General features: G+C 45.1%; 1 protein-coding gene across 1 annotated transcript in view; it reads right to left on the bottom strand.

Annotated features, from left to right (window-relative positions):
* LOC133761791 (maltase-glucoamylase-like) overlaps nt 1-27,718 on the bottom strand; it is a 180,687-nt gene that overhangs the window by 123,391 nt on the left and 29,578 nt on the right. The window contains exons 16-36 of the mRNA XM_062194622.1: nt 26,262-26,378; nt 25,593-25,747; nt 23,929-24,013; nt 22,831-22,887; nt 22,220-22,344; nt 18,089-18,177; nt 15,728-15,777; nt 15,032-15,199; nt 11,976-12,128; nt 11,445-11,645; nt 9,187-9,341; nt 8,937-9,105; nt 8,584-8,680; nt 7,673-7,785; nt 7,065-7,190; nt 5,983-6,111; nt 5,631-5,741; nt 5,277-5,339; nt 2,754-2,888; nt 2,217-2,304; nt 1,371-1,509 (exon numbers count right to left, since the gene is read on the bottom strand). Coding sequence (XP_062050606.1) covers nt 1,371-1,509; nt 2,217-2,304; nt 2,754-2,888; nt 5,277-5,339; nt 5,631-5,741; nt 5,983-6,111; nt 7,065-7,190; nt 7,673-7,785; nt 8,584-8,680; nt 8,937-9,105; nt 9,187-9,341; nt 11,445-11,645; nt 11,976-12,128; nt 15,032-15,199; nt 15,728-15,777; nt 18,089-18,177; nt 22,220-22,344; nt 22,831-22,887; nt 23,929-24,013; nt 25,593-25,747; nt 26,262-26,378 — 2,525 coding nt within the window. The remainder of the gene's footprint in view (nt 1-1,370; nt 1,510-2,216; nt 2,305-2,753; nt 2,889-5,276; nt 5,340-5,630; nt 5,742-5,982; nt 6,112-7,064; nt 7,191-7,672; nt 7,786-8,583; nt 8,681-8,936; nt 9,106-9,186; nt 9,342-11,444; nt 11,646-11,975; nt 12,129-15,031; nt 15,200-15,727; nt 15,778-18,088; nt 18,178-22,219; nt 22,345-22,830; nt 22,888-23,928; nt 24,014-25,592; nt 25,748-26,261; nt 26,379-27,718) is intronic.

Genomic DNA, 27,718 nt, shown 5'->3' with positions numbered 1-27,718 from the left:
TAAACCTTTAAAAACAGCTGTGGTACATGAATGACTCACATGTTATTGATAATCAAGTATAAACACACCTACTGAACTGCCATTCAAATGAAAGTATGGTATATGTAATTATGTACAGCACTCAACAACAGACAATGCTCATCAACGACTATGTCACTGGGTTCTGTGTTTCATACACTACCTGCATCACCATTTTCATGTACACTCCTATTTATAAGATCTAAATTTGGGGCCAGCACTGTGGCACAGAGGTTAAGATCCTCTCGTTGTCACCAGCATCCCCTATGGGTGCAGGTTCAAGACCCGGCTGCTCTACTTCTCATGCAGCTCCCAGATAACGTGCCTGGGAAAGCAGTTAAAGATGGCCCAAGTTTCCAAGTTCTTGGCACCCTGAACCCACATGAGAGACTTGAATGAAACCCCTCGGTCATGGCTTCAGCCTGGCCCAGCCCAGGCCATTGAAGCTATTTGGTTAGTGAACCAGCAGATGGAGTACCTCTCTCTCTCTCTCTCTCTCTCTCTCTCTCTCTCTTTTTCTGTCTCTGCCTCTCTATAACTCTGCTGCATTTCAAATAAATAAATAAATCTTTTAAAAAATTACTCACATGTTTTCAAAAATCAAGCATAACTACATCTACTAACCTGCCACTCAATTAAAAGTATAGCACATACAATTATGTACAACACTTACTAATGGATAATTGTCATCAATAACTATGCCACTGGGTTATATATTTCTTGTTCTATTTTGATCATTATGTTAACGTACACTCTTATTTATAAAAAAAATCATTTCATAGGAGCCGACATGGTGGCCTACAAAATTCCCTGTTGAGATGATTCACTTTTGAAATAAAGGAGAGAAATGTCCAAACCTCTGCATTTACTTTATGACATAACTAAAGCTATAGGAACAGCAGCTGCTGCATAAACTAACCACAATATTTCCATGTGTGTCCAATAATAGTGATAAAAATGTAATAGATCGAATACATAAAACAGTAATGCACTCTTTCACTATCTTTATAACTATTATGTACTTTACATAATTAAATTGCTATACTCTTTTTTGACTGGCAATGTAGTAGCTTTCATTACATCTACTTTACCACAAACATGCGAGAAACGCTTTGTGCTACAACTTCAGATGGTTATGACATCAGTCAGCAATAGGACCATTGTTTTCCATTGGAGTGAGGTAACTTTCCATAAATCTATCTGCCTTACTATCAACACAGGACCTGGCTCCAAGCTCCAAGCTCCAAGTTGATGAGCATTTGCTTAGTAAGTAAGAACTGTTACACAGTAGCTTCATCCATCACTGGCTGTCCTGCAGGCTATCCTCAGTGCAGAAGGAGACAGTGACTCACTCGTAGGTGGGTCTGGTCTGGGACCACCCGTACAGGTTGTGCACGTCATAGTGCCGCACACGGGAGCCGTCTGGCAGGATCTGCTCGCTCTCCATGCACAGGGTCTTGCTGCTCAGGCCCGCGCCCCTGGACTCCAGGTCTGGGGAAAAGATGCAGGGATGTTAAAGCCAGCTCTGATCCCGAGTGTCCTAGACTTTGGCTAAGAGTTGGACTCGGGGTTTTAAGATAAGTTGACTTCTGCAGGGCACCCTCTCCCCTTCCCCAGCAGTGTGGGTGCCTGCAGAATCTTCAGAGGTTTGGGGAAGAACGCATAGTTGTCAAGCAGTGCCCATCAGATTGTGATCTATGTTTTTGCCATATAAACGATGTCATGCAATTTTTAACATATTGCTGTGACAGAGATATCATATGTGCCTTTTAGAGTTTAGAAAAACTGCGATTTGAAAACATCACATCATCTGTGCATGGTGATACAACTCAAGTGAGAATGAATTCTAGAGCCAAGATGTGGACTCAAGTATAACTCCAAAGTCCATCCACTCCATAATAAGGGAGAGATACTATCTGTAGCACAACAAATTCCCTTGCAGGAACCTACATAAGCCTACGGAACTAAGAAATCTAGCTGTTAGAGTCCTTTAGAGACATCACCACTGCCATGTGGTTTCTAGACAGTTTGGGAAATTCACCCAGCAGGCCCAGGGACTTGCACACACCCAATGGGTAAAGTGCTGGAAGTGCCTCTGCTTCTGGACCCCAAGAAACCCCAGCACCAACAAGGAAGCCCCGGCCCCTGGACTCTTCAATGGCCATGGCTCTGCAGGTGAGGAGGCCACGGGTCCTTACATGGCATGTAGGGCGGATGGTTCAGAGTGGGATCCGTGCAGCCTGCAGGAACTGCCCCATTCACAAAGCTCGCCGGTTCATTCATGTCCTAGAAATGTCAACACAGACACTGCTTACTTCTCAAGACAGCTGCAGCCTGTCAAATTGAGAGCAGGTGCCAGGAACAATCATTCAACATCCGGTATTCCCTGTAGATGCCAAGCAGGAAGGCTCATCAAATCCCAGATGGAAGTGGCTAGAAAGGTCAACCAGGCCCTATGGAATGAGCAGCCAGAGGGGGAAAAGCACATTTTCTCCATCGAGGTGTGAGAAAAAAGAAACAAAATTCCATCGTTTCCCATAATCACCTCTGAGGTTTGACAACAAGGTGAAGCACAAGGTGGGAAGTGTTCGGGCTGTGCCGCACCTGGCTGCAGGACGTGCTAGCACGCCCACTGTCTTTCTGTGAGATTATTCTTTTAACTAAAGGTCAGGGCACCAAAGCTCAAGGCATACACCGACAGGCACACACCGAGGCATGTGTACACACACACTTACAATCCACAAGCCGTCGAACTTCAGGCTCTTCTCAGGACTCTGTGGGTTGGTGTACATTTCTTGTATTTCCCTCTTCCACCAGCTGACAGTTGAATTACGGAAAAAGTCTGGGAAGGCCACATAAGCTCTGTATTGCTGTGAAAATTAAATACAGTCCATTTGTCCCAAAAAATGCATTAGACAGCAGATAGGCACTTACAGAGAACTCAAGCAGAGACTGGTACCAACAGGTGATGGTCTGGACAGAGCCTAAAATAGTGTTCTGTGTTCATGAGAAATGCACCGAGAGTGAGGCAGGGGAGCTGGAGCAAATCGCACCCATGCTCAGCATCTGCAGGCTGTTTGTGTCTTCCCATCAACACGAATGGTAGCAGACAGCACCCTGGACCGCCCATGGGATACACGCCCAGCCTTGACTTGTGTCCTGCCATTGCCCATGGACTCCTTGAAGACAGAGGAGGAGCCAGGAGCACCTGCAGCCCCACAGGGCCGACATCGGATGAACACAGAGCAGGAGCCCAGAGCACCTGCAGCCCCACGGGGCCGACATCGGATGAAGACAGAGCAGGAGCCCAGAGCACCTGCAGCCCCACAGGGCAGACGTCAGAAGAAGACAGAGCAGGAGCCAGGGGCAGCTGCAGCCCCACAGGGCCAGCATCAGATGAAGACAGAGCAGGAGCCCAGAGCACCTGCAGCCCCACAGGGCCGACATCGGATGAACACAGAGCAGGAGCCCAGAGCACCTGCAGCCCCACGGGGCCGACATCGGATGAAGACAGAGCAGGAGCCCAGAGCACCTGCAGCCCCACAGGGCAGACGTCAGAAGAAGACAGAGCAGGAGCCAGGGGCAGCTGCAGCCCCACAGGGCCGGCATCAGATGAAGACAGAGCAGGAGCCCAGAGCACCTGCAGCCCCACAGGGCCGACATCGGATGAACACAGAGCAGGAGCCCAGAGCACCTGCAGCCCCACGGGGCCGACATCGGATGAAGACAGAGCAGGAGCCCAGAGCACCTGCAGCCCCACAGGGCAGACGTCAGAAGAAGACAGAGCAGGAGCCAGGGGCAGCTGCAGCCCCACAGGGCCGGCATCAGATGAAGACAGAGCAGGAGCCCAGAGCACCTGCAGCCCCACAGGGCCAACATCGGATGAAGACAGAGCAGGACCCAGGGGCACCTGCAGCCCCAAGGGGCCGACATTGGATGCACTGAACCAGGTGGGAAAGAAACAGCCTGGTGAACCGCGAGGATGCACCCCTGTTTGCTCAGGTTTGAGAATCTCAAGAAAACCGCACATGTGTGTAACATCAATTAAGAAAACTTAAAGAGGCAGTGTCAATCTCCCATTCTCTTCATCTTCCCCCTAAAATAAAACCAATGCTTTACTTTAGTCGACCCATTTATAGCTCTTTTTCAAAGATTCCCAGTACAAAGAAGTCATGAATGTTGTAGGAGACGTAAACTGCTACTAATGCTGATCTGATCATCGCACACTGCATACGTATCCCCCCAAAAAATGTACAATTATTATGTTTCAACTACCAATGTTAAAAAATCTAAATCCTTAACTGCTTTGTAAACTTCTTAGAACAAGGCCCTTGTTTTATATTTTCTGGTTGACCATTCTAAACCCCACCATGTTTAGCTTAAACACGTTTAGATAAGACTCTGTTTTATTGTGCATCCGTGCCACCAAGCAAACATTCCTAAGTGTCTCTATTTTCCATGTCATCATTATGGAATGTGATGCTCCTTTGTAAGGCTCAGAAAATAGCCTCCTCCACGTTAACCATGGCATTTTCAGTTAAAGAGTTGAATGGTGCTGGGGGATGGGGTGGGGGAGGGGACAGCAGAGAGGACAAGGCACAGAGGAGCTGCAGTTCTTATACACCACGTAGGAACCGCAAGGGGGAATCATGTGCCCGGATCAACGGAAAAAGAGAAAACGAAGAAGACAGCAGCGAATCAGCAGACAAGACTCTGCCTCACGGAGCAGCAAAGGGGCAGGAGCTGCATCCCTCAGAATCCCGAGAGGGGCACTGCAGGGTTGTAGGGGTTGGAAGACGGAGACAGAGGTCACAGGACCTGACACAGGGCATCTTTCACCAGACAGCGCCAGCTCCAGGTCAGCCAAGAACAATGGGGAGGGTCAGGAGGGAGATTAGAGTCAAGTCAGTATCAGTCAGACTGCACCCAATATAAAACACAAGTGGGAAATTAGCCCAACCATAATATATTAGCATCAAAGGTACCCTTGGTGTAGGCCTCTCGGCTTTTGATATTCTGTCTTGTAATTGAAGCTCTCTGAGGCTTAAATCCCATGAATAGTACCAACCACGCCAACGTTGGGAAGAAAACGTCACATGTGAGGTGTCTGGCACACAGACTGACACCCAGGCCATGTCCCTGAAACGTTTCACCCTGCCCATGCTCCTGACCATAGCAGGAGTGTATCCAACACCATGAGTATGGCTGCCCCTTCCAGTAACCCTGACCACATTCAACACCCACAGGGGGTCTCTTACCTCCACTTGACTGTCCCAGTCCAGAGAGCTGTCCACAACAACATCAGGGTAGTCAGGCCAGACCTGTGCAAGAAAAAAGGTTCAGTAGCACTACCGCAGTCAATTGCTCTTACAGAATATTTCCTAAGAAACTTCAAGCCACAGCCAGGGGAAGTAAGACTTTATCATGGAGGGTTGTTCCAGAAAACTCAACTACCTTAACAAAATCTCTTCAACTGTACCGACAGTGATTGAAAAAATGAGAACGTTTGCCCTCAAGGACCAAATTAAAAGGACTAAAAAGGCACAGGCACAAACAGACATAGCATGACCCACCCCAGGGTAGCCATTGGCAGATCACTGCTCAGCTCATACCTTTCCCCAGACAATGCCGCCATCATTCGGGTATTTGATGAAGACGTCGTCCTCCACACCCCGAGTGAAGGCCGGGTAAGGCTGCGTCTCATTGCCAGAGATCGCTGGGTCCTGAAATCAAACCACAATCAGCTGGGAAAACCAAAGCTGGCAATGACAAGGACATTAAAAAGGAGGATTCCTGCAGAGAGAAGGCCTTAGGGTCCCCTGGGTGGTAGTTTCTGGACTCCGGGGAAATGCATTTTATAGTGGGGCTTCCATTTCCCCTCACTCCATGGAGGGAAGGACAGCACAGGGCCTTCTCCACCACAGCCCATCAGCCTCCCCACATGACATCCACGTGAGCACCAACCAGGATGAGGATGACCCGCATCCCATCACCACGCAGGCGCTGGATCAGAGCTGGGAGCCCAGCAAACTTGGGGCTGAGGGTGAAGTCCAGCTGCCGCTCCATGTAGTCGATGTCTGAGTACTGCACGTCCTGGGGAGAGACACAGGGCCACCAAGTGCTGCTGCGGCCCAAGCCCAGGCTCCACACGCAGCCCTCTGCCATGGCGCCCTGAGTTACAGACAGCTTCCTTTATAAGCTTTCGCATCCCAGCTTTGTCGTGGGTTAACATTAGATCCTGGGAAATTCACCTATTTTTTTTTTCAAATATTCAGTTAGAAAAAAGAAAACAACAAGGATGCTACATATACTGCAAAACAAAAACTCTAAACATTTGCAATATCCAATCTAAGGAATAATCAGACAGAGCTTTCTTATAATGTGTGGAATACACTATTTTTTCCATCAGAGGAACAATTGTAAACCATAGAAAAGTTAGGTTGAATGTAATTAATTAGTGGAGGGTTCCTCAGATCAACTCTGACCCCTGGGCCGTCCTGTTCGCAGGTGAAGGGCAGAGTTGGTTTCCACTGTGTTTCACCTGGACACCAGACACGGAATCCCTGCACTCGACAGGCGGTTAGCTCTGAGCTGGAGGGGCCCTGCCAGCGCTGTGAGCAGAGGACAGGAACGGAGGACACACCTGCAGCTACACAGAAGCACGCAGCGCCGTGACTCACACTGAGCTCATAATTCTGATTAAGCAAAACTACTGTTCACAGGATCACTCATTTGTATGGAATCAAGGACTTTTCTACTGAATGTTTTGAAGTTGTGAAAAAGAAATGGAAGGAGGCAGAGGACGGCAGAAAAAGTGTTGGAGCCATCCCTGTCTCCCTCTGCTTCGGGAAATCACTGGGATTCCTAGAACTCCATCTCTACACCTGCACTGTATAGTCTGTGGTGCTGCGGCAGAGTACGACACTGGATGAGAAAGCAGTTGTATCTTTGTAAGACCACGTCAAACTCTCACCAAGGAGTCCAGATGGAGAGACCCCTGGGTGAGTGTGAGGTCCAGGACCAGGACCCCAGCACTGAGAACTTACATAGGGGATCTGGGCAGCCACCATATCATCATACAGGTTGGCAATCTCCGTGTCATTCTCATAGCCATAGCGACACAGCTGGAAGCCCAGGGACCAGTAAGGCACCATCACAGGACGACCAATCACCTGGGAAGTAGACAGAAGATATTAGTCTTCAAAAAGCAGGAGCAGGATGGAAGTTCTACAGGAAGTAATAAGCATATTTTTCAGTGCCCCAAGCTACACAATCAACACACTGAAATGGAAAGAGAAACTGAGGGAATGCAGAGGCAATGAGACACCGGGGAGAGAGCACTCCCTGCCATACACAAGCCCCTTCTGCAGGAATTACGGGAAATCTGGTTTTTCTCTGATTCCTGCAGATGGTCTAGCTGACTTCTAGACTCCAGAAGCAAAATGCCTGGCCTAGTATGTAGGCTCTAGACCTTGCTGGCTGAGTGACTTGTGCAAAAGGTAAGTAATTTCTCTGCACATTGATTTCTTACCTGTAATTGGAGCTAATTAGAATGTCGATCATAGTGGTGTTCGGAGGCTGAGAATTACTATGAAGAACTCTCCAAAAGGATATGGGATGGAATTTGAAGATAAATTTAAAATATTCCTCCTACCTCCGTGTACTGCTGAGTGACAAGCTCTGGAGTGGGCCCCAAGAACACATAGAAGTCCAGAACTCCCCCTGTGGTCCGGTAAGTCAGGGCGGGCGTGGGCTGGAACGTCACATCTGTGGTACAGGAAATGCCGACCATGAGGGAATCCTTCAACATGAGAAATCGTCCCAGAAACCCACATCTTCTCCCTCCGCCTCTGCTCTCTGTGTGGAGAGAACTAAGAGCTGTTCACCAGACGTGAAGCAGTTACATGGAAGTCCACAGGGTCCGATCCATGGATTTGCACTCCTGGGTGTGTGTTATTAACTTTTTTATGTAGTCATTCTTCTATCTTAAAATTATTATAGCTTTTCTTTAAGAATAATTTGATACTCACAAGAAGTTGAAAAAATAGTATTCAGAGTCCCTGTGTACACCTCATCAGCTTCCTCCAATGATAACCTCTTACATGACAACTGGGTGTGTTCAAACCCAGGACTGACCTTGATGAAACAGCGTTAATTCAGGCACGGACCTAATTAACTTACACCAGTACTTATACTTATCTCTTTTCCATCCCCTGATGGTCCGTTTCCTCTATACCATAAATATTTTTGCACATTTTTTTTACCCACCAACAAGTGCTCTAACTCTCAGCTTCACTGCTAATTCGCATAACCTGACTTCCACAATATTTGAAACTCAAGTTTTCTAACCTTGGTTGCATAGTTCTTGCTGAAGTAAGAGTTAAATGAGGCCTTACTACGAGTTACTGGACCAAAAGAAGTAGAAGTAGAAATTACAGACAGATTAGGCACATCGCTGCCTAAAAGAAGATAATTTTGAACAGGGTGTATTGAGTTGAAATATATTCTAAAGTTATGTAGAATTAATGGAGCACAAAGATGAGGGGAATGATGCCACAGCCTTACCCATGGCGTTGCTGTTGAGCAGGAGCACTCCGTGGGCACTGCCATCCTCCTCCAGGCCCATGTAGTAGGGGTGCACACCATAGGAATTCAGCTTGTACTAAGAACCAGGAAAGAGAAGCAGCAGGAGTTAAGAGACATTGTAGTTGAGAAAGAAACCCAGCACATTTCCATGGGGCCCGGTCTTCCTTGTGAATAAGTTAAACACAGCTGAGACAGAGAGCCTGGGAACTTTACCCCTGGTAGAGAAGCAGAATGTGGGATCCAGCAGGTGGAGTCTGGGAGGGCACAGCACAGCGCGTGCACACCCAGAGCTGGCAGAGAGGCAGACACAGAACCCAGCGCTCTGTCCTTACCCCCGGGGGCTGGTCTCGGGAAAACATGCCCCACGTGTGCCAGTTCAGGTCTCTCCTGAAGGACGTGTGCTCCGTCTCCCCAAAGCCATACAGGTACGCAGAGGGCAGGCGGGTGGAGATGCGCATGAACAGGTCATTGAACAGGAAGCCGAGCAGCCGAGAGTCCCAGCTGCAACACAGACAGGAGACTGGAGAATAAACGGACCTCCCTCGGGCCTCGAGCAGCTGACTTTCCAAGGACAGCACTTACATGACAGCGCCTGTGCTCCTGCGGCGAATCACGACCCCGAATGGGTTCTCCCCAATGGAGACTTCATAGAGCTGACTCTCAGGGCTGCTGGCTGGAGCCCCGGGTAAGTTCAGAGGAACTGGGACCTCATACCGACTGTTGTTGGGGTCATAGATCTAGGCCAGAGGAAACAGGTGTTAGACAAGGGTGCAGATGGGGGAATAAAGTTTGGTGTTCTACTACAAAGAAGGTGATTACGGTTAACAATATTGTATTGTGTAATTCAAAAGAGATAGAAGACAGAAATCTGAATGTTCTCTTCACGAAGAAATGATACATGTCTGAGATGATGGCTAACTCAGGAATCATGACTGCATCAATACACATTATGTAAGTGTTCCAAAACATTACAGTACCACATTAAAATGTACAATTATTATGTCAATAAAAAGTGTTTTAAGCAGGGGTAGTTTGCTTTAAATCTATACCTTTAGCAGGACACTGAGGTTTTGATAAAAACTAATTTTATATAAACATAAATTATTTATATTTTTGTCTTAAGATTGGATTAAATTAACATTCGGACAACAAGGTCAGATTCTATATTTTGACCTGTGTCTGTCATATCTCATTTTTGATGCATTTTTCCAGTAATATACTCATTTGGACATCAGTGCTGATTTGGAAAATAATCTGAAGTATGGATATCATCCATGAAATTATTAACTGATATTTGTATATGGGGCATATGAGTATATGTGAATATTTGAAATTTTTTTAGGACTGAAACATATTCCTCCAAAAACTACAAACATTTTTACTAAAATAGTCATAAACACCACTGCTAAAAATGGCATTTAAATTTGATTCATTGACTATCTAATTTCTCTCTGCATGACACTGTCCTGAGCATTGGGTCTTAATATGGTGTGGCTAACTCCTTAGGGAACCCACCTGCTAATGGGAAGTGAAAGAGAGGGCTCTACAATACCTGGATGATGTGTGCGAATGCAGAATCAGGAAAACATGCTTTGATATTACAAGAAAAGGAATGTCCACCATATCTCTATGAGAATGGCTTGGCTCCATAGAATTACAGTGTAAGTTTTAAAAGCTTTGTAGCCATTAACCAAGCACAGAAAAGAGCAAGTTTTCTGGTAAAGAAATAGCACACACAAAGGTACAGAGCATGAAATTAGTCTCTGAAATATGCAAACGTACATTGGGGAGAGCATCTGCATGGTCATGTCTGGAATAGACAAAAGAGAGGACCACACACTCAGGCATGCGCATCCATTTCAGACCTGCTGGGTTCCTACCACATGCCCAGTGCCACCACAAAGACACTAACATAACACAGCATCATCCCAGCGTAGAAGAATCCAGGCTAACCCAGGCTGTGCAGAACCGCTGGTCCCACCTCCTTCACTGGCTCTCTTAACAAACACTTGAGTGCACGCAGCCGACAGGCTCTGTGTTAGATTTCAGAAGCACAAATACAAAGGGACAATTCCCTGTCCTTGTGAACCTTACAATTTAATAGAGAGGTAGATGTAAGAACAATTGGTTTCTCCTTAATCCTTGGATGTAATTAAACAATGGAAGGAAAAATAAATCCTTTGGTGACTGTTTAACAGACACCTCAAATTCAGTGTCCAAAACTGGACTCATAAGATCATTTTATGACTCCCCATTTCAGTCACTGTCACGGTCATCAACGTACAGATGCAGGTTAGAAACACGGCACAGTGGTCATGCTTCTTGCTTCACTCTGCCTCGTCACTACCTACAATCCCTCCTTCCCATCAACAAATGTGTCCACTGTTCGCCACTGCTGTCCTGCACCTGGTCCAAGCTCCATTCCTCACTGGGCCTTTTCTCTCCACACCCACCCTTGTTCACCCATTCATTTTCCTTACAGTAACTTGTTCAAAATGCAAATTAGGGGTGCCAGCTCTGTGGTGGAGTAGGTTAAGGCTCCACCTGTGACAAAAGTATCCCATATGGGCGTAAGTTCAAGTCCTGGCTGCTCCACTTCCAATCCAGCTCCCTGCCAATGACCTGGGAAAGCCTCTCAAGTAAACAAATAAATCTTTTTTAAAACTGCAAACGTCGCTGTTCCAAGAATGCCTTTGTATTGCTCTTAGGATCAGGATGAGGATCTAGTCTGTTGTCATATGCCTTAACTAGAAAAGTAAACTTTTTGTAAGGTTCTGTAACCTTGCATACTGAAGAGTAAAAGAACTGAAAACAATACCTGATGCAGACGCCGTGCTTACCTTAAACTGCAGCATTTCATTCCTGTGGTAGGTCACTTGCAGGCGCAGGGGGTTCACGGGTGTGGACGGGAAGGCATTGGCTTGAACAGAGGACTTTAGGGAGATGTCAGCAGTGGCTCCATCTGAGTTATACTGAACATTGCTGACTGAGTATAGATCATTGACGAAGTAGCAGAAAGGGACCCCAGGAGAACTGGATTCCTGAAAGACAAGGCCAGTGTTGGATCAGCATGAGGTCTTAGAACTATCCAAGAGAAAGGGTCAGGAGAGGCAATGCATAGGGAGAGAGGACCACCCCATCACTCACTCATGCCCACATCTTTTTCTAAAGGCATACGTTTACACCTTGGTCTCCAAGGTTTATTAAATGTATGTCTCCCCACATTGTCACTTACTCTTCACATCCAAACCGGGTTTCCTTGGAAGAACTTTCTGAGGATTTTTTAGTAGTTACATAGGAACTGGGGCTATCTTCATACAGGTACAAAGTGGAGAGGTTTTAAGGCGTGCTAACACCACCAGCCTGGTTACCTCCCAGACACAGCCACGGGCAATGCAGTTGTCTGCAGAAACTCCGTGCTCATCAGGATAGCAGTCGATCTTTTCCTCATCCCTCGTCGTCATGGTCCACTCCACCGTGTACGCTTCTCCCAAGACAAGGTCAATTTCTGTGATAACAGCAACCTGCGGGGATGGGAAAGGCACAAGGACAGTCATCCACAGAACAAACATCCTACTAAAACGTGAAGTAGGGGCCAGCGCTGCGGTGCACTAGGTTGATCCTCCGCCTGTGGTGTCGGCATCCTATGGGCACCGGGTTCTAGTCCCAGTTGCTCTTCTTCCAGTCCAGCTCTCTGCTTGGCCTGGGAGTGCAGTGGAGGATGGTCCAAGTGCTTGGGCCCCTGTTCCCACATGGGAGACCAGGAAGAGGCACCTGGCTCCTGGCTTCGGATCGGCATAGCTCTGGCTGTAGCAGCCATTCGGGGGGGTGAACCATCGGATGGAAGACCTTTCTCTCTGTTTCTCTCTCTCTCTCACTGTCTGTAACTCGACTTGTCAAATAAAAAAATTTTAAAAATTTAAAAATAAATAAATAAGTAAATAAAACGTGAAGTAGACATCAGGCCAGATTCTTTGCCTTACAAGGAGCACAAGATTGTGAGTGATGTGGAGAGCTGTAGGCATGCTAGACTGAAGGACGCAGGGGCACACATCTCCCACTCTATCAGAACCTTGTAGGTCAGTGTGGAAGAGTTAGGTCAAACGAAACCTGGAATGAACAGCCCTTTTCTTTCCTACTCTGACTCCTCTTTCCCCTCGTGATGTAGTCAGAAATTCTCTCTCCTGCAGGTCAAGTTGAGCTGAGTCCTACTCCCTTCTCTCCAAACCAGTGCGCAGCCATGAGAATCACATGACCTGGGTTCTCCTCCCCTTTCTTCTGTGACATTATTTCCATTCTTTGGGTCTCAGCTTAGCCAATTGTCAAATTGATGAAATGGCAAAGTCTTTACCTGTTCTTCCATTTCCAACGTCCAGCCTCTAGAAACTCAGAACTGGAAACTGGACTCAGAACCCACACATTGGTTCAAATACTTACTATTCTTCTAGTATAATAGTCTGTTTTTCTTGTAGTTTTCTCTCCAGTAAATAGCACTTCTCACAGCTGGAGTCCTCAATTTCTTGAGCTTTCTGAGGTTTATCGTCCTTCTCAGCCTCCCAATCTAAATTATCTTGCACCTGCCTTCCCTGCTTATCTCTGGTCTCAACAGCCAGTGTCCGACAATGGCACAGCCTCGATTCGACATCGAAAGGGGACCCTCAGAGAAGAAATGGAGCATGAGTTCATTTGGGGGCCTCAGGGTCTCCAGAATCTGGCCGCAAGTTCTTGTTCAAACTGAGCTCCTTACATAGGTGAATACTAGCTATGCAGGTTGCAGAAAACTCACACAATAACGATATAAGGCCACTCTCAGTCCTTGGATTTAGTTATCTTGATATCTCAGAAATCTTCCCAGTATTAATACCCCTTCTGGGAAAATTTGTCCATTTGTAGGAAACATTGTGGATTGCCTGCCCCATATAATTTGTTCTTTCCTTGCTCACTGTTTCACTTTAGAAATCTCAAGTGCCAATCAGGATCTCATTTTTTTCTGTTGAAGCTAAGTGGCTGTGATCATTAAGAGGTAAGTTCAAGCCCCCTGAGTACTGTTGGCCAATGGTTTTCTTATTGATTAATGGTGTGACAATGGTATAGTGACTGGAACCAAGTGGCCATTTCAAATCCCAAGAGGGAAAAAAAAGCCCTCAACCCTGACAACACTGAGGCACTGAATCAAATTCAGCAACTTCCTACCTCCTAAATTTGTCATTACCGAAAGGAAAAGCAAATCACAAATCATTTCACATAGCAGTTAGAGTTTAAGGTTCTCTTAGGCTCTGATTACGCAATTAAGCACAAGTTACCACTTCCTATCCGTGGGTTTGAGTCCCTGCCTCCTTTCTATGCTTTCATACACATAAACTGTCTCCTCACTGCCTACTTTCAAATAACAACAGTGGTCATCTTTGTTGTATCTAAATCGCCTTATTTGATGAACACCTATTGGACTTGCCTTCCCTTATACATCTTCTAAATATCTCATATTTTGCCATATACATAACCAACCATATACTTCTGGGTTTGTGACTTCATACTGTAGGTATCCTTGATATGTGTTAACAAGATAAAGTGTCAAATGTCATCAACATGTCATGATAATAAGATAAAACTGACTTATTTTCCTCAAATTTAGAAGTTTACTCACAAACCATGTGGACCCAGGACTCCTGATACTGGGTTACTAGAGTAGCTGTATTATCTGGGGAAAGTTTCCTCCTAATGATTACTGACTAAAAGTAGCTCATGGTGTCAAGTCTCATGATATCCAGTGAAAAAGTACTTTATCACCATCACCTAACAAAATAATTATCCATGTGACAGGATTAGCAAATTCCTTTTCTTAAAGTATTTCTTAAAAATGTACGTATTGCAGTGAGAGTCATATGTCTCATATCTTGTACAGTTTCTAAAAAAGGCATTTTAGAATTCCAGTTCATGGCATTTCCACCTCCGTCCGTGATGTTTCCAGCATCAGCCGGCAGATTTCAGACCCACTTTCCCTCTAATCCTGTCCCCCACACTCCTAACCCTGCCATTCTGTATCCACTTCTGTTTCTTTGAGATCAGAGACAGCAGGACACTGCGGGGCAAAGGTGCGTGCAGGAACTGAAAGCCCCGTTCCTCGGCAGTGCCCACCACTCGAGCTTGGCCACGTCCTCGTCTGTTCTCCTTCCCAGACCTCTCGTCTTCCTACCCCAGGCCTCAGCGTATGCACTGCTCCTTCAGAATCTCATGCAACTTGGCAAACAGGAATGCCGTGATGCTACAAATAATTTTTTTACTTTAATTTTTAATTAGTTTTTAATAGATTCCATGTGATTTGTAGATACAATTCTAAGAACATAATGATACTCCCTTCCTCCTATCCACCCTCCCTCCCCATTACAAATTATTTTTGAAAAACCACATCAACAAGATGGATTTTTACCTTCAGGTTATAATCGTAAGTGACTTTAGGAGACGTCTGACTTAGAACACCATTGTGTTTCACTGTAACATTGTTAGGTCTCTGTGTCCCAAGGATTTTGATCTCTTTAAATGCTAAATTATTGGGGTCCTTGTAGGTTGATTGTGAGATCTTCACATCCAAGCGGTTCTGCAAAGCAGTCAAGGACATTTAAGCACGAAGGTTTGCTGTCACACACAGATTCTCACTCGAGGACTCCACACTCCCCACTGCTCTTGGCATCTCCTCACTTTCTCTACTGATGTTTGCTTAAGGAGCAGGACTTATTTTAATAACCTCAGAATAAAAAAAATCAAAAACACATATCTTTTACTAAATAAAAGTTTAAAAAAAGATATTATAATTGATTATATTTATCATCATATTCTTTTAATTTACTACTAGTAATTAGAAATAAATCTATTTATTTTTAAAAAACACACTTTTTTAAAAAATTTCTCATAGGAAATGCTGGCTGCTTTGATTTATGCACTCATATTGCCTCCTTTGTTCAACATGGATGACTCAATTTTGGGGAGCTAAATCATAAATGGAAATGTACTCAATTATCTAAGTTCATGTGAATTTTTAAATATAACTGTATGCCTACATAAGCATATATGTACTAACAGTCAGAAAAAAAATAATATTTAGGATTCATAAAAATTGGCTACTCACTTGGGTGACAGAAAACTCACATAAAAGATAAACATTGTTGGCCACAGTATCTGGAAGGGAGAGAGAGACAAATCAGACTGGCCTGTCCGTCACAGACACGCACTCCACCCTGCCTCCCCATCAAGCTACATCTCATGTCACAATTGGCAGCATTTATTTCTTTTTATGAATGAATTATATCCATCCATGGGTAGGTGTTATTTTTGTATCTTAGACAGAGAACGATGCTATAATGAACAGGGAGGTGCAGGTGCAGCTTCAAGACACTGATTTCATTCCCTTTGGGTACATGTCAGGAAGAAGGATTGTTGACTGGATGTAGTAGACCGATTTTTGATTTCTTAAGAAACCTCCATTCTGTTTTCCACAATGACCGAGCCAATGTACGTTCCCATCAAGGGGGTGCACGTGTTTCCTACTCTACACAACTTCGCCAACAATTATTATCTCTTCTCTTTTTCATAATAGCCACCCCAATGTGTTAGGTGACATCTCAGGTGCTCTGTTACTTGTTTACACTGAATGTCTTTACGGATCAGTTGGCCATGGGATGGTCTTCTTTGGAAAAACATTTCTGTGGGTAATTTGCCCATTTTTATTGGGTTATTTGGAGGTTTCTGCCACTGAGTTGCATAAGTTCTTTCTTTTAAAATTTTTTTTATCAATCCCTTCTCAAATACAAGTGTAAGGCTTGGAAACGCTTTCTCCCATTCTGCAGTTTGGCTTTCACACTGTTGATCTGACCTTCTGATGTGCAGGACCTCTTCCGTCTTATGCGGTATTGTTTGTTTATTTCTGCTTTCACTGCCTGTGTTTTTGGAGCCACATCTGAAAAATCACTGCTATGGTTGGCTCTTGGCCCTGCAGGTTACCACATTGTTGGCCACCCTGACATCGCATATCGGAGTGCGCGCTTGAATCCCAGCTGCTGTACTTCCTCTCTAGCTTCCTGCTAAAGTGCCCGGGAAGCAATGGGGAACCACCCAAGTGCTGGGTCCATGTTGCCCACATGGGAGACCAGGAGCAAGTTCCTGACTCCTGGCTTTGTCCTGGCACAGACTTGGCTGTTGCAGCCATTTGGGTATGAACCAGTGGATGAAAGATCTTAGTCTTCCCCCACCCCCATCACTCTTTCAAATAAATAACTATTTTAGAAAATAATAAAATAATAAATCATTGCCGAGACCTATGACAAGGAGCTTTTCCCTTAGTTTCTTCTAAGAGTTTTACCATTTCGTCACTTACACTTCAGTTTTTAATTTCTTTTTTATAATAACCAAGATACAGAAGCAATGTGTCTGTCAACAGGTCATTGGATAAAGAAATTGTGCTATGTATAAGATATTATTCAGCCATAAAAATAAGGCATGTTATTTTCAATAACAGTGTTGAATCTGAATATTATTCTAAGAAAATAAGCCAAACACAGAAAGACAAATACAACATAATCTCATTTATATGCGGGGTTAAAAAAATTGAACTCATGGGAGTACAGAGGTTGTGGTTGCTAGTGACTAGGGGTAGAGGAAATGGGGAGATGATGGTCAAAGCACACAGACTCTCAGTTATAAGATGACCAAATTCTAAGGATCTCTTGTGCAATAATGGGCATATTAATTTGATTTTGATAACTGTTATATTTGTTTATGTATATCAAAACACACATTGTATACCTGGAACATATCCAATCTTTATTTGCTAAGTAAACAGTTTTCATTTAATTAAAACCAGTTGAAGGTTTTTTTCAAACAACATCTTGAGAATAACAAGAATATGGACAGAATCCCCAAGACCGATCCACTGCTTTTGTGTCTCCATTCTACTGCAACTTGGGAACGATTCCCCATCAAGTGCCCTTAAGCCGTGTACCTCAAGCTATTTTCTAAGCTAGAGCACTAAAAAAAATTATTAGGAGACCAGAGTCAGAAAACATTTACTAAAACATATTTTTAGAAATATACAAACTAGAATAGTATGTGTTTCATAGCATCAACATTTATTCATGGCTATTTTTGGAGAAAAGGTAGGTCTACAATGAATTACAGGAATAATTTTAAAAATATGTCTTCCAGGCGCCCAGTGACAATAAAATGAGAATCCATGTGTGTGTGTGACTGTGTGTGTGTGTACGTGTGTGACTGGCCAATGCAGAAAACGGTAGCGGGAACACAAAAAAAGTTTTCTTTCTATTTATGGTTCACCACTGCCCCTGAATTGTACAGTCTGAGGTAAAATTCTTCTCTCAAGTGCCTTTTGCTATTGTACCTGCTGTGACTTCTCCCAGGGCTGAGGACCAGCAGCAGGGAAGGTCCATAAGGCAAAGACGCTTGGAAACAGCAACTTTATCATCACAGTGCTCACCTTTGGTGTCTCCGTCATCCCAGAAAAGTTCACCTTTCGCTTCTTTGTTCTCATCCAGGGCGATGATAAGACCAAGAGGGTTCTGTCGACTGTGGGAAACAGTATTTTTGTAAGAGACAGAGACTGAGGCCTCAGAGAGTTTTTCAAATGAACAGGAGATGTCTCCTCTGAGTTTCAGATGGTCCCAGCTACCAGTAACAGAGGGCTCTTATTTTGGCACAGAGGCAAGATCAGCAGGCACCTCTTTCTCTGCTGTCACTAAGGCCACAGGAGATAGAAATATCCCAAACATCAGCAATAAGCTTATGTAGGAGGCAAAAACTGAAGCACCAGAATCGTTGCCATTACAATTGAAGCTGCTGCTGCAACTGTTGTTTAGACCCAGACGATTAGGAGAGTGAGGCATCCTAGCTAACCACTGGCTCAGATCCCTTCAGGGAGGAACTGCGGAAGTGCCCTCTGCTGTGACAGACATCCCCTCCCCTGCCTCAGAACCATTTTTACTGGGGAAGCAATCACATACAAGAAAGTCCGTCTCTACACGGTCAGCTTTCCTTATTTGGTTTTTTATTATTAATTTATTTGGAAAGAAAGATCCTAGGTATCTACTTTATAACTTAGAATAAGGATCACAAACCACACTGTAAGAAACGATGAACTAGAGGACATCAGAGAAACAGAGAGGGAGAGGAAGGACTCTCCATGACATTACTCCTCTATGCTGACCCCCAATTCCCAGCTCCTCCTCCGTCCCTAGTGTGTTACTTCCAGTTCAGCCTTTCACTGGGCAAGTCCGGTTCCGCTAACAACAAAATCGTCTGCTTTCTTTTAACAGGCATGTATTCAGTGGCTGTCATTGCTAGGAAGTACAAGAGACACAAAGATAGATAGATAGATAGATAGATAGATAGATAGATAGATAGATAATAGATACCTCCTGACCTTAATGACCTTTAATATTATGAGAGTACCCCATTCACCAAATAATCAAGACAGAAAATGAAAAGGAACAAAAGCAATTATTCCATAGAAGTCTAAGGCGGGGCCGGCATTGTGGCACAGCAGGTTACGCCACCGCCTGTGAGGCTGGATCCCATATCAGAGCATCAGTTCAAGTCCCAATCGCTCCACTTCTGAATCAGCTCCTTGTTAATATTCCTAGGAAGACAGCAAAAGGTGGCCCAAGTGCTTGGGTCCCTTCTGGCCATGTAGGGACCTGGCTTCAGCCTGGCCCATCCCTAACCATTATGGCCATTTGGGCAGTGAACCAACTGAAGGATAATATCTCCCCCTTTCTCTCCCTCTTTCTCTCTGCCTTTCAAACAAATAAAATAAATCTTTTAAAAAGTGTCCAGAATGATTGTTGCGTAGTGTCAGGGACTGGATATTCAGGAAGGTCCCCACAGTAAAATACCACTGGATCCTAGATCAATTCCTACACATATTCCTGTCAAAAAACTGTTGGGCTTGCAAAAAAAGGGTGGGGGGAATACAGCCAAGAGACCAACACAACTAGAAAACCAGACAGGTAAAACAACAAAGGTGTTCAATAAGCAAAACCTGGGACTTCCATGGGACAAATGACTATAACAAAACCAAAATTGAGTTACTAGGCCTGGTATTTCAAGACTGAGGAGCCAAATCTCTTAACCCTACATGAAGCCAAGATCTTTGAAGAAAGCTAACATGATACCAAGTTGACGGCAGTCCTGGCTTGCAACCAAACAGGAGTCAAATCATCTCTGTAGGAATGATATGCACATTTGGGTCCTTAGGATAAATGTTTGAAAAACCAAACATCATCGATGCACAAGATAATAAGCATAAAAAAATCAGTAAAAATAACTACCAATAGGTTTAGATTCTCTAAGGATTTCAGATAAGAGAATTTTCAGACAGTGTATAAAATAACTACAATGGAATATTCAACAACACTAAGGGGAGAAAAGAAAATCTAAGTAAGGAGGCAAAAAAAAATTACACGAAGCATGACAAGGACTGGAAGTGGTGGCACCCCCTCTACTGGAAGAATTAGGGAAGATGTCATTCAGGTGAAATCTGAGTTTAATTTGGATTATTAAAAATGCACTGCACAAAGAATGCTGGAAAGAATATTAAGTACAAAAGCTCAAATGCAATAAAATATATGGGTGTCTTTGAATGAGGCTAACACAGATAGGTAGATAGATGGACAGAGAGGGAGATTGAGAGAGAAGCGTTATGGAGACACAGTTATTAAGGTAACCTGTAACAGACTTTAATTGTCCTTGAACACTCTTTTAATAAAAGAATTCATTCATACTTCAAGCAGGAGGGCAATGAGTCAAGACTTTCATTTTGGACATTTCATTTCAATATGCAGAACAGCCTGAAGCTTAACAAAGAGAGAAAAAGCCAACTGGCCTTGTACTTAGGCATATTATAAAAAACCTACAATTATAAGGCCGGCACCGCAGCTCACTAGGCTAATCCTCCGCCTTGCGGCGCTGGCACACCGGGTTCTAGTCCCGTTCGGGGCACCGGATTCTGTCCTGGTTGCCCCTCTTCCAGGCCAGCTCTCTGCTGTGGCCAGGGAGTGCAGTGGAGGATGGCCCAAGTGCTTGGGCCCTGCACCCCATGGGAGACCAGGAGAAGCACCTGGCTCCTGCCATCAGATCAGCGCGGTGCGCTGGCCACAGCGCGCCTACCGCAGCGGCCATTGGAGGGTGAACCAACGGCAAAAGGAAGACCTTTCTCTCTGTCTCTCTCTCACTGTCCACTCTGCCTGTCAAAAATAAAATAAAAAATAAAAAAAACTTACAATTATAAAAGTGTACAATTTGAAAATTTTACAATTTAAAAAAGATGACACTCCTAAGGGAGGTTCAGAAAAGACAGGTTACCAGTCTCTGGAGGAGAAAAAAATACTTTTATGGGCATAAAGATATAAATATGCACCCCTTTATTACAGGTGGAGCATGTAATTTTGTAATCAAAGAGAGGTAAAGGAAAAAACAGTGACATGGGAGAGCTTGAGGCTTTCAAGAGGAAGAAACTTTTGAACCCAGTTTTGAATCACGAGGCAGAAATGGCTCAGTGGGAGAAAAGTTGTGGGTAGTGGAGACTACCAGAGGATGGGAAGTGGACCCAAACTCCCTGAATACACAAGACGGGTGAGTGAAGAGCAGACAGCCATGGATGGATGTCCTGGCCAAGGCAGGTGGCCTACCCCAAATTAAGAGGTTTCCAAGACATGGGACGTTCAGTGCTGAAACTACCATAACTCCAAGCAAACCAAGACTGGCCACCTAGCTGTCAGTTAGCTTTGAAGAGAAATTCAAAAGGTTTAAGAAAAGACAGGGATGAAGGTCTTTCAAAATCCATATGGGTGCTGTTCCAGATGAACAGCCCCTTAAGAAGAGGCTGAGGGAGATCCAAGGACAGTTTGATGACTGCACACACACACAGACACACATACATACGCACACAGAGACCCACACACATACAAAGACACAGACACACATGCACATACAAACATACATTCACACAGACACACACAGACACACATACATAAGCACACAGAGACCCACACACATACAAAGACACAGACACACAGGCACATACACAGATGCACACACAAACATACATTCACACAGACACACACACATGCAGACACATATACACACACGCAGACACAGAGACACACACACATACACACAGATACACACATACAAAGATACATACATACACACAGACACATACATACATGCAGACACACACACATACACACACAGACACAGACACACATACATACGCACACAGACACATATACACATACATACGCACACAGAGACCCACACACATACAAAGACACATACAAACATACATTCACACAGACACACACACATGCAGACACATATACACACACGCAGACACAGAGACACACACATACACACAGATACACACACATACAAAGATACATACATACACACAGACACATACATACATGCAGACACACACACGCAGACACACACAGAGACACACCAGCACCCTTCCTCCCCTGCTCCTCATGACCTGCAACACGCTCTGATCACACCTGGGAACACAATGACCAGCATTGCCAGCTTCCCCTTAAAGACCTCCCGGCCATACCTGGCCGTAGTGGTTGTACTGGGCTGCTGCGTGGGGAAGACGTAGCCTCCTCGAAGGTGAAGTCCGATTTTGTCTCCAGGAAGTTCCATCTCAACTCGTTCCTTCCTCCATCCCACTTGACCCCCCTGAAGCACACAGACAAATCCAACAATTGAGCTGACAGCACAGGGGCCTTCACTGACGACCCTGGCACCACCTTCTCGCAGGGAGCTCCCTTTCCCACTCAGCTGAAGCCCTCCTCCTCGGGCAGCCAAATCAAGGGGAAGCACAGGCAGCTGGGGGTGTGAAGCATCGATGCGTGCTGTGGCTACCTGCTGTATGTGACGTGACCATTCTAAAGGAGCCATCAGATACCCGGCCAAGCTCAAATCATCCTTCAGCCCTCCAATGTTTACTCATGAGATACCATCCGAGTCCTTATCTTATTGCTGATAATCTGATTTTTTTCAAATTTCATCATGCCTACTGTTAAATGACTTAGGCTGACTTTATACAGAAAATCTTACAGAAGCGTTTCAATGTGGATGGATACAGTTCTCTCTAGGGAAGTATCTTGTCTATGCAGCTTCAAGCTATGGTCTTAGGAGTTGACGAGAAGCCCAAGTACTTACAGTTTCATAGTCATACCAGACGGCATCAGGCACATACGCTACCACTTTCTCTGCACCCTGAAATTAAAAGAAAATACTGTCCGCGACTCAGCCTCTCAGGAAAACAAAATGGATTTCTTAACATTCCTTAGAGAACTTACTTTTTATGTAACTACATTGCTTTTTTTTACATCTTTCCAAGTCTGTTTATTGGAAAAATGAGGATAGCAGTGCAGTGATTTGAATTAGACACGGCTCAGCACACAGGATGTCTGGCACACGGCTAGTGCTCAGGAAATGACTGTTTTTACTTCACCGTCCTGCAATCACTCGTGCACTCCACACCCAGCTCCTCCACAGCGTCAGCACCATGCGTCCCAAGCGCACGTGGCAGTGCCAAGCCAGTAGGCCAGAGGGAGGTTTTGCCATTGAGGGAAGAGTGTTTTGTTGTTGCTGTGTTGTTTGTTTTTGAGAGGCAGAGAAAGAGAGAGAGGAGAAGAAGAGGCTAGAGAGAGAGGGAACTCCCCTCTGGTGGTTTACTCCCCAAATGCCCTAAATAGGCAGGGCGGGGCCTGGGCTGAGGGCAGGGGAACCCAACTACTTGACATCACCGCTTCCCCCCAGCGTCTGGGTTAGCAAGGAGCTGGAGTCAGGAGCCAGAGGCAGCAATCAAACCCACATACTCAGATGACGGACACGATGCCTCGCCCAGCATCTTGAAGGCTAAGCTAACGCCTGCCCCTGTAGGGGAACTTATTCCCCACACATCTTGCTGTGTCAGGCTGACTGCTGGTGCTGAGTCACTACTCCAGTCTCCATCTGCGTCAGGAAGCAGTCATGAACTGCTCTGAGAACCTGGCCACACACGGGATCATGTCTAAATATAGAGTCGCCAGGATGTGCTTTACCCCGGTTGGGAGCTCCGTCAAAAGCAAAAAGCTTCTAGAGAGGACTATGTGTAGATACCAGATAATCATCTCCCCAAGACCCCAGCACACGCTTTTCAAGGCTGCTTCAGCTACGGATGTTGGAAACTAGTCTGGGATAAGGAGCAGAGGAGTCTGGGGGCCGCGAGGAACAGAAGCAAGATCATCGGCATGTCTTCGTGGAAACACTTGCCTCTTCCAGAACTGGAGTGATGAGGAGGCCTGGCCCCCACAAAAACTGTTGGTACACATCCCAAGTGTTGTTGTCCCCATAGAACCTGGAGACCAGAGAGAAGGTTCACTGAGACATGGGGCAACTCCTGGAAGCCTCCCCACAGTCTGTCACAATTCATCCTGCTCCCCAATTACTCTGTGCCCCTCTCTCCACACCCGCCTGCCAGCCCCCCAGACAAGTCCACTTTCCCCAGCCCAGCATCCCTCCTGTTCTCCCCCCTGGAGGGACAGGAGCTCCGATTCCAGTGTTGATGGTAGGTGGGTTCTAGGCTATAATTCTATCTGCCATACTTCCTTTTATTTAAAAACTGTAAAATAATAAATTTTAGAACTCTATCAACTTTAACTATCAACTATATATATATTAGTTCCTACACACATATATACATATATTTATACACATATACATATGTTTATATATAGAACTGGTTTGAGATATGTATAATTATATATATATATATATATATATATATATATCTGCAAAATTTTACTCGTTGTCTTTTAGGATATTTGTGTTTTAAAGGGAAATTCAAAAAGATGGCAAAAAGTCTCCCAAAGAATGAATACCTAATAAAGCAGATCTGAGGGCACTTCAAAATGTCAATGGCAAATTGGATTAAAAAGGTTTATTTGGGGGCCAACAGTTTGAAATATGTAATGTGCATTTCATTTTCCTGACTTTTTGAAGACAGCTTTTATGAGCCTGAAGCTCTCATGTGCCACACACATAGAGAGTTAACTGCATTTGACAAGGAGAGGCTCCTACACGCCCTGCTTACAAGTTAAATTAGGGATGCAGGGCTGGCACTGTGCTTAGTGGGTGAAGCTGCCACCTGCAGTCCTGCAGTGCCAGCATCCCGTATGGGTGCCGGTTCAAGTCCCAGCTGCTCCACTTCTGATCCAGCTCTCTGCTGTGGCCTGGGAAAGCAGGGAAGATGGCCTGCTTGGGCCCCTGCACCCATGTGGGAGACCCGGAAGAGGCTTCTGGCTTCAGACCGGCTGCAGCTCCAGCCATTGTGCCCATCTGGGGAGTGAACCAACAGATGGAAGACCTCTCTCTCTGTCTCTCTCCGCCTCTGCCTCTGTAACTCTGACTTGCAAATAAATACATAAATAAATAAATAAATAAATAACTCTTTTTAAAAAAATAAATAAATTAGAGATGCCCCTTGACTGAAAAATTCGAACTCTGGAATTGCAGAATTCCTTTATAATATTCTTATTGGTGCAAATGGCAAGCTTGTTCCTGGAGCTGGAACACAGTCCTGGCATCACAGTGCATTACAGGAGAGAACTTCCCTGTCAAGCGACCAACTCCTTCACAGACTGGAGAAATTAAAGGGGAAGGAACTTAAATGATTTGTCTAAGAAATGGAGTGAGTTAGTGGTGGAAAAAGTCATGAGTCCTGTGACTTTCAATCACATTCTCTCCCCCAAAGGGGACAGAAAATAACACTTATATCTACACGTAAGTATATATCCCTACTACACCCCTAGAATAATATTGAAGCACCAATAGCCTTAAAATATAACGTATGAATAATTGTTTGAATGCTGGATTTCACTCTGATATTTGATGATGCAATTGCGTTAGCAGACCTCCGGTGGGACAGGTAAGCTTACTCGTGCAGAAGGGGCCTGGCCACCGTGTCACCTCGGCTGTGAGCTCGGTAGAAGAGGGTGTACAGGTAGGGCAACAGGGTGTAGCGGATGTTCAGGTAGTGCCGGGAGGAATTCAACAGCAGAGAGTCAGCGCCGAAGGAGGCAGGATCCTGGTCCTGGGGAGACAAAGAGTTTGCAGCTGTGGGCTGGCACCTGGAAAATTCCACAACGAGGATTTCCCTCCAGCACAAGCCGGGGCCTTGGTCACAACCATTGCCTCTGCCCAGCAAAGCCGGCGAAGAGGACCTTCTCTTCAGTGAACCCCCATTCTTCACCTGCGGCTCCCCTGCCTCATTCACACTCCAGGACTCCTCCCTTGGGAGACTGCGTTTTAAGGACTTTGCGGTTTTTCTTCATTTGCTTCTCATTTACAAAACGAGCAGTGCATACAAAAAGCTGAGGATTGGTAGAAACGTTCACAGACTCACTCCTGACTTCAGGGCAAAGGTAAACAACAGAGGCCAAGGCTGTGGGTGTCTTCGCCATGCAGCGTCAGTCCCGGTTTATTGCAAACTCAGTGCAAAGCACCAGGGAAGAGACTGGCCCAGCAGATTTCTTGTCAAGGATTTAGACGGATCCGGTCCTGGTGAGTGCCAGGTTTACATTTATTTTATCTCTTGGGTGCCTTACCCTGTAGCCTTGGCCGTTGTGATTCCTGGAAAATGGGTAAAAGGCTCCCAGCTGCATCCACCTCCTGCAGAGCTCCTCGGGGGCATCCAGGTAATAGCCACATATGTCGGGTCCCACCTGGAAGGACACACAGACAGCGTGGCCTCGCCGTCTCCACCCTCCTCTGCCGTCTCCAGGGGCCTCCCTCTGGCGCTGTGCGAGAGCCCCTCACTGAGAAGGCTGACATCTGACTCTGAGTGGTCAGAGCTGGGTTCCGTCCTGAGCCCGCATTTCACTGCTGGGTGACCCTTCCGTGCCTCAGTCTCCCCACTTAAAGGGATACTAACTTCCTGCACAGAGTGTTAGTAAGTGAGGTGAGGAAAACACCTGGCATAGAGTAGGTGGAGAGTAAACAGCAACCAATCCTACTGCTAATACTATTTTGACTACAACATCAGAACTATTTCACTAGATCATAGCTCTGATCAAAAACCCCCAGGATCCCCTGCTGTTCATCCTAACAGCTCATCCCAACTGGTTCCATCCGGCTTCTCACAAGACCTCCCATTCTCATCCTGCATAATTCCAGTCCTTACAGACACATCCGTGTTCTCCCACACTGGTTTCACTCACGTTTCTTTCTCAGTCTGGTAATGAGCACCTCCCCTCCACAGTCAGGTGAAATACACCTGTTTTGCAAGGTTAAACTCAAGCAACTTCCTTTCCATGAAGTTTCTCTTGACTCTCTCCCCTCACTCTGCCCGTCCCTCAGAAGCCTCTGAGTGGGCAAATCCCTTTCTCAGGGGGTCCTACGATACTTAATTCACATGCACTGGCCTTTTTACCCTAGTTTCTCATAACTATGTGTTTACATGTATGGCTGCTTTTACTAAGTCGCCAACTCTTTGGCTGTAGAGAAGGTATATTGGTTACTGTATCTCCACCATGCATATTTAGCTCAGTCTCTTGAGCATAGTAGGAGCCTGATAAATACAAGCGTACTTCAAAAAAATTCATGGGAAAAAAAAGTCCGTGGGAAATGTTATTATAAAAGAAGCTGGTCTGGGCACAAAAAAAATTTTTTTTAGAGTCCATGAATAGTTTTTTCATAATGTATATTTTCCATGAACTTTTTTATGTTTTGTTTCATTTTACCTCCAAGGCACTATTACTTCTTTTTCTGTCTTTTTTAAAATTTCATTTAAATAATAGAAGTTTCATATATTTCATACATATAGATTTAGGAACTTAGTAGCACTTCCCCCCAACCCTCCCTTAAGACCACTCATATGGGTATATTTCAAGAGCTTTTGCACTAAAATAAACTTATTCTTTTTTTTAAAGATTCACTTATTTAGTTGAAAGGCAGGGTGACATAGAAAGAGTAGACACTCCTGAAATGGCCACAATGGCCAAAACCAGTTTCTTTTCTTGAAAGCAGAGATATTAATATTGCAGAGTGAGGATTTGTGACAGTG

The sequence above is a fragment of the Lepus europaeus genome, chromosome 1 (genome assembly GCF_033115175.1).
Source record: "Lepus europaeus isolate LE1 chromosome 1, mLepTim1.pri, whole genome shotgun sequence".
NCBI classification, from domain to species: domain Eukaryota; kingdom Metazoa; phylum Chordata; class Mammalia; order Lagomorpha; family Leporidae; genus Lepus; species Lepus europaeus.
This window is presented reverse-complemented; position numbering and strand designations above follow the sequence as displayed.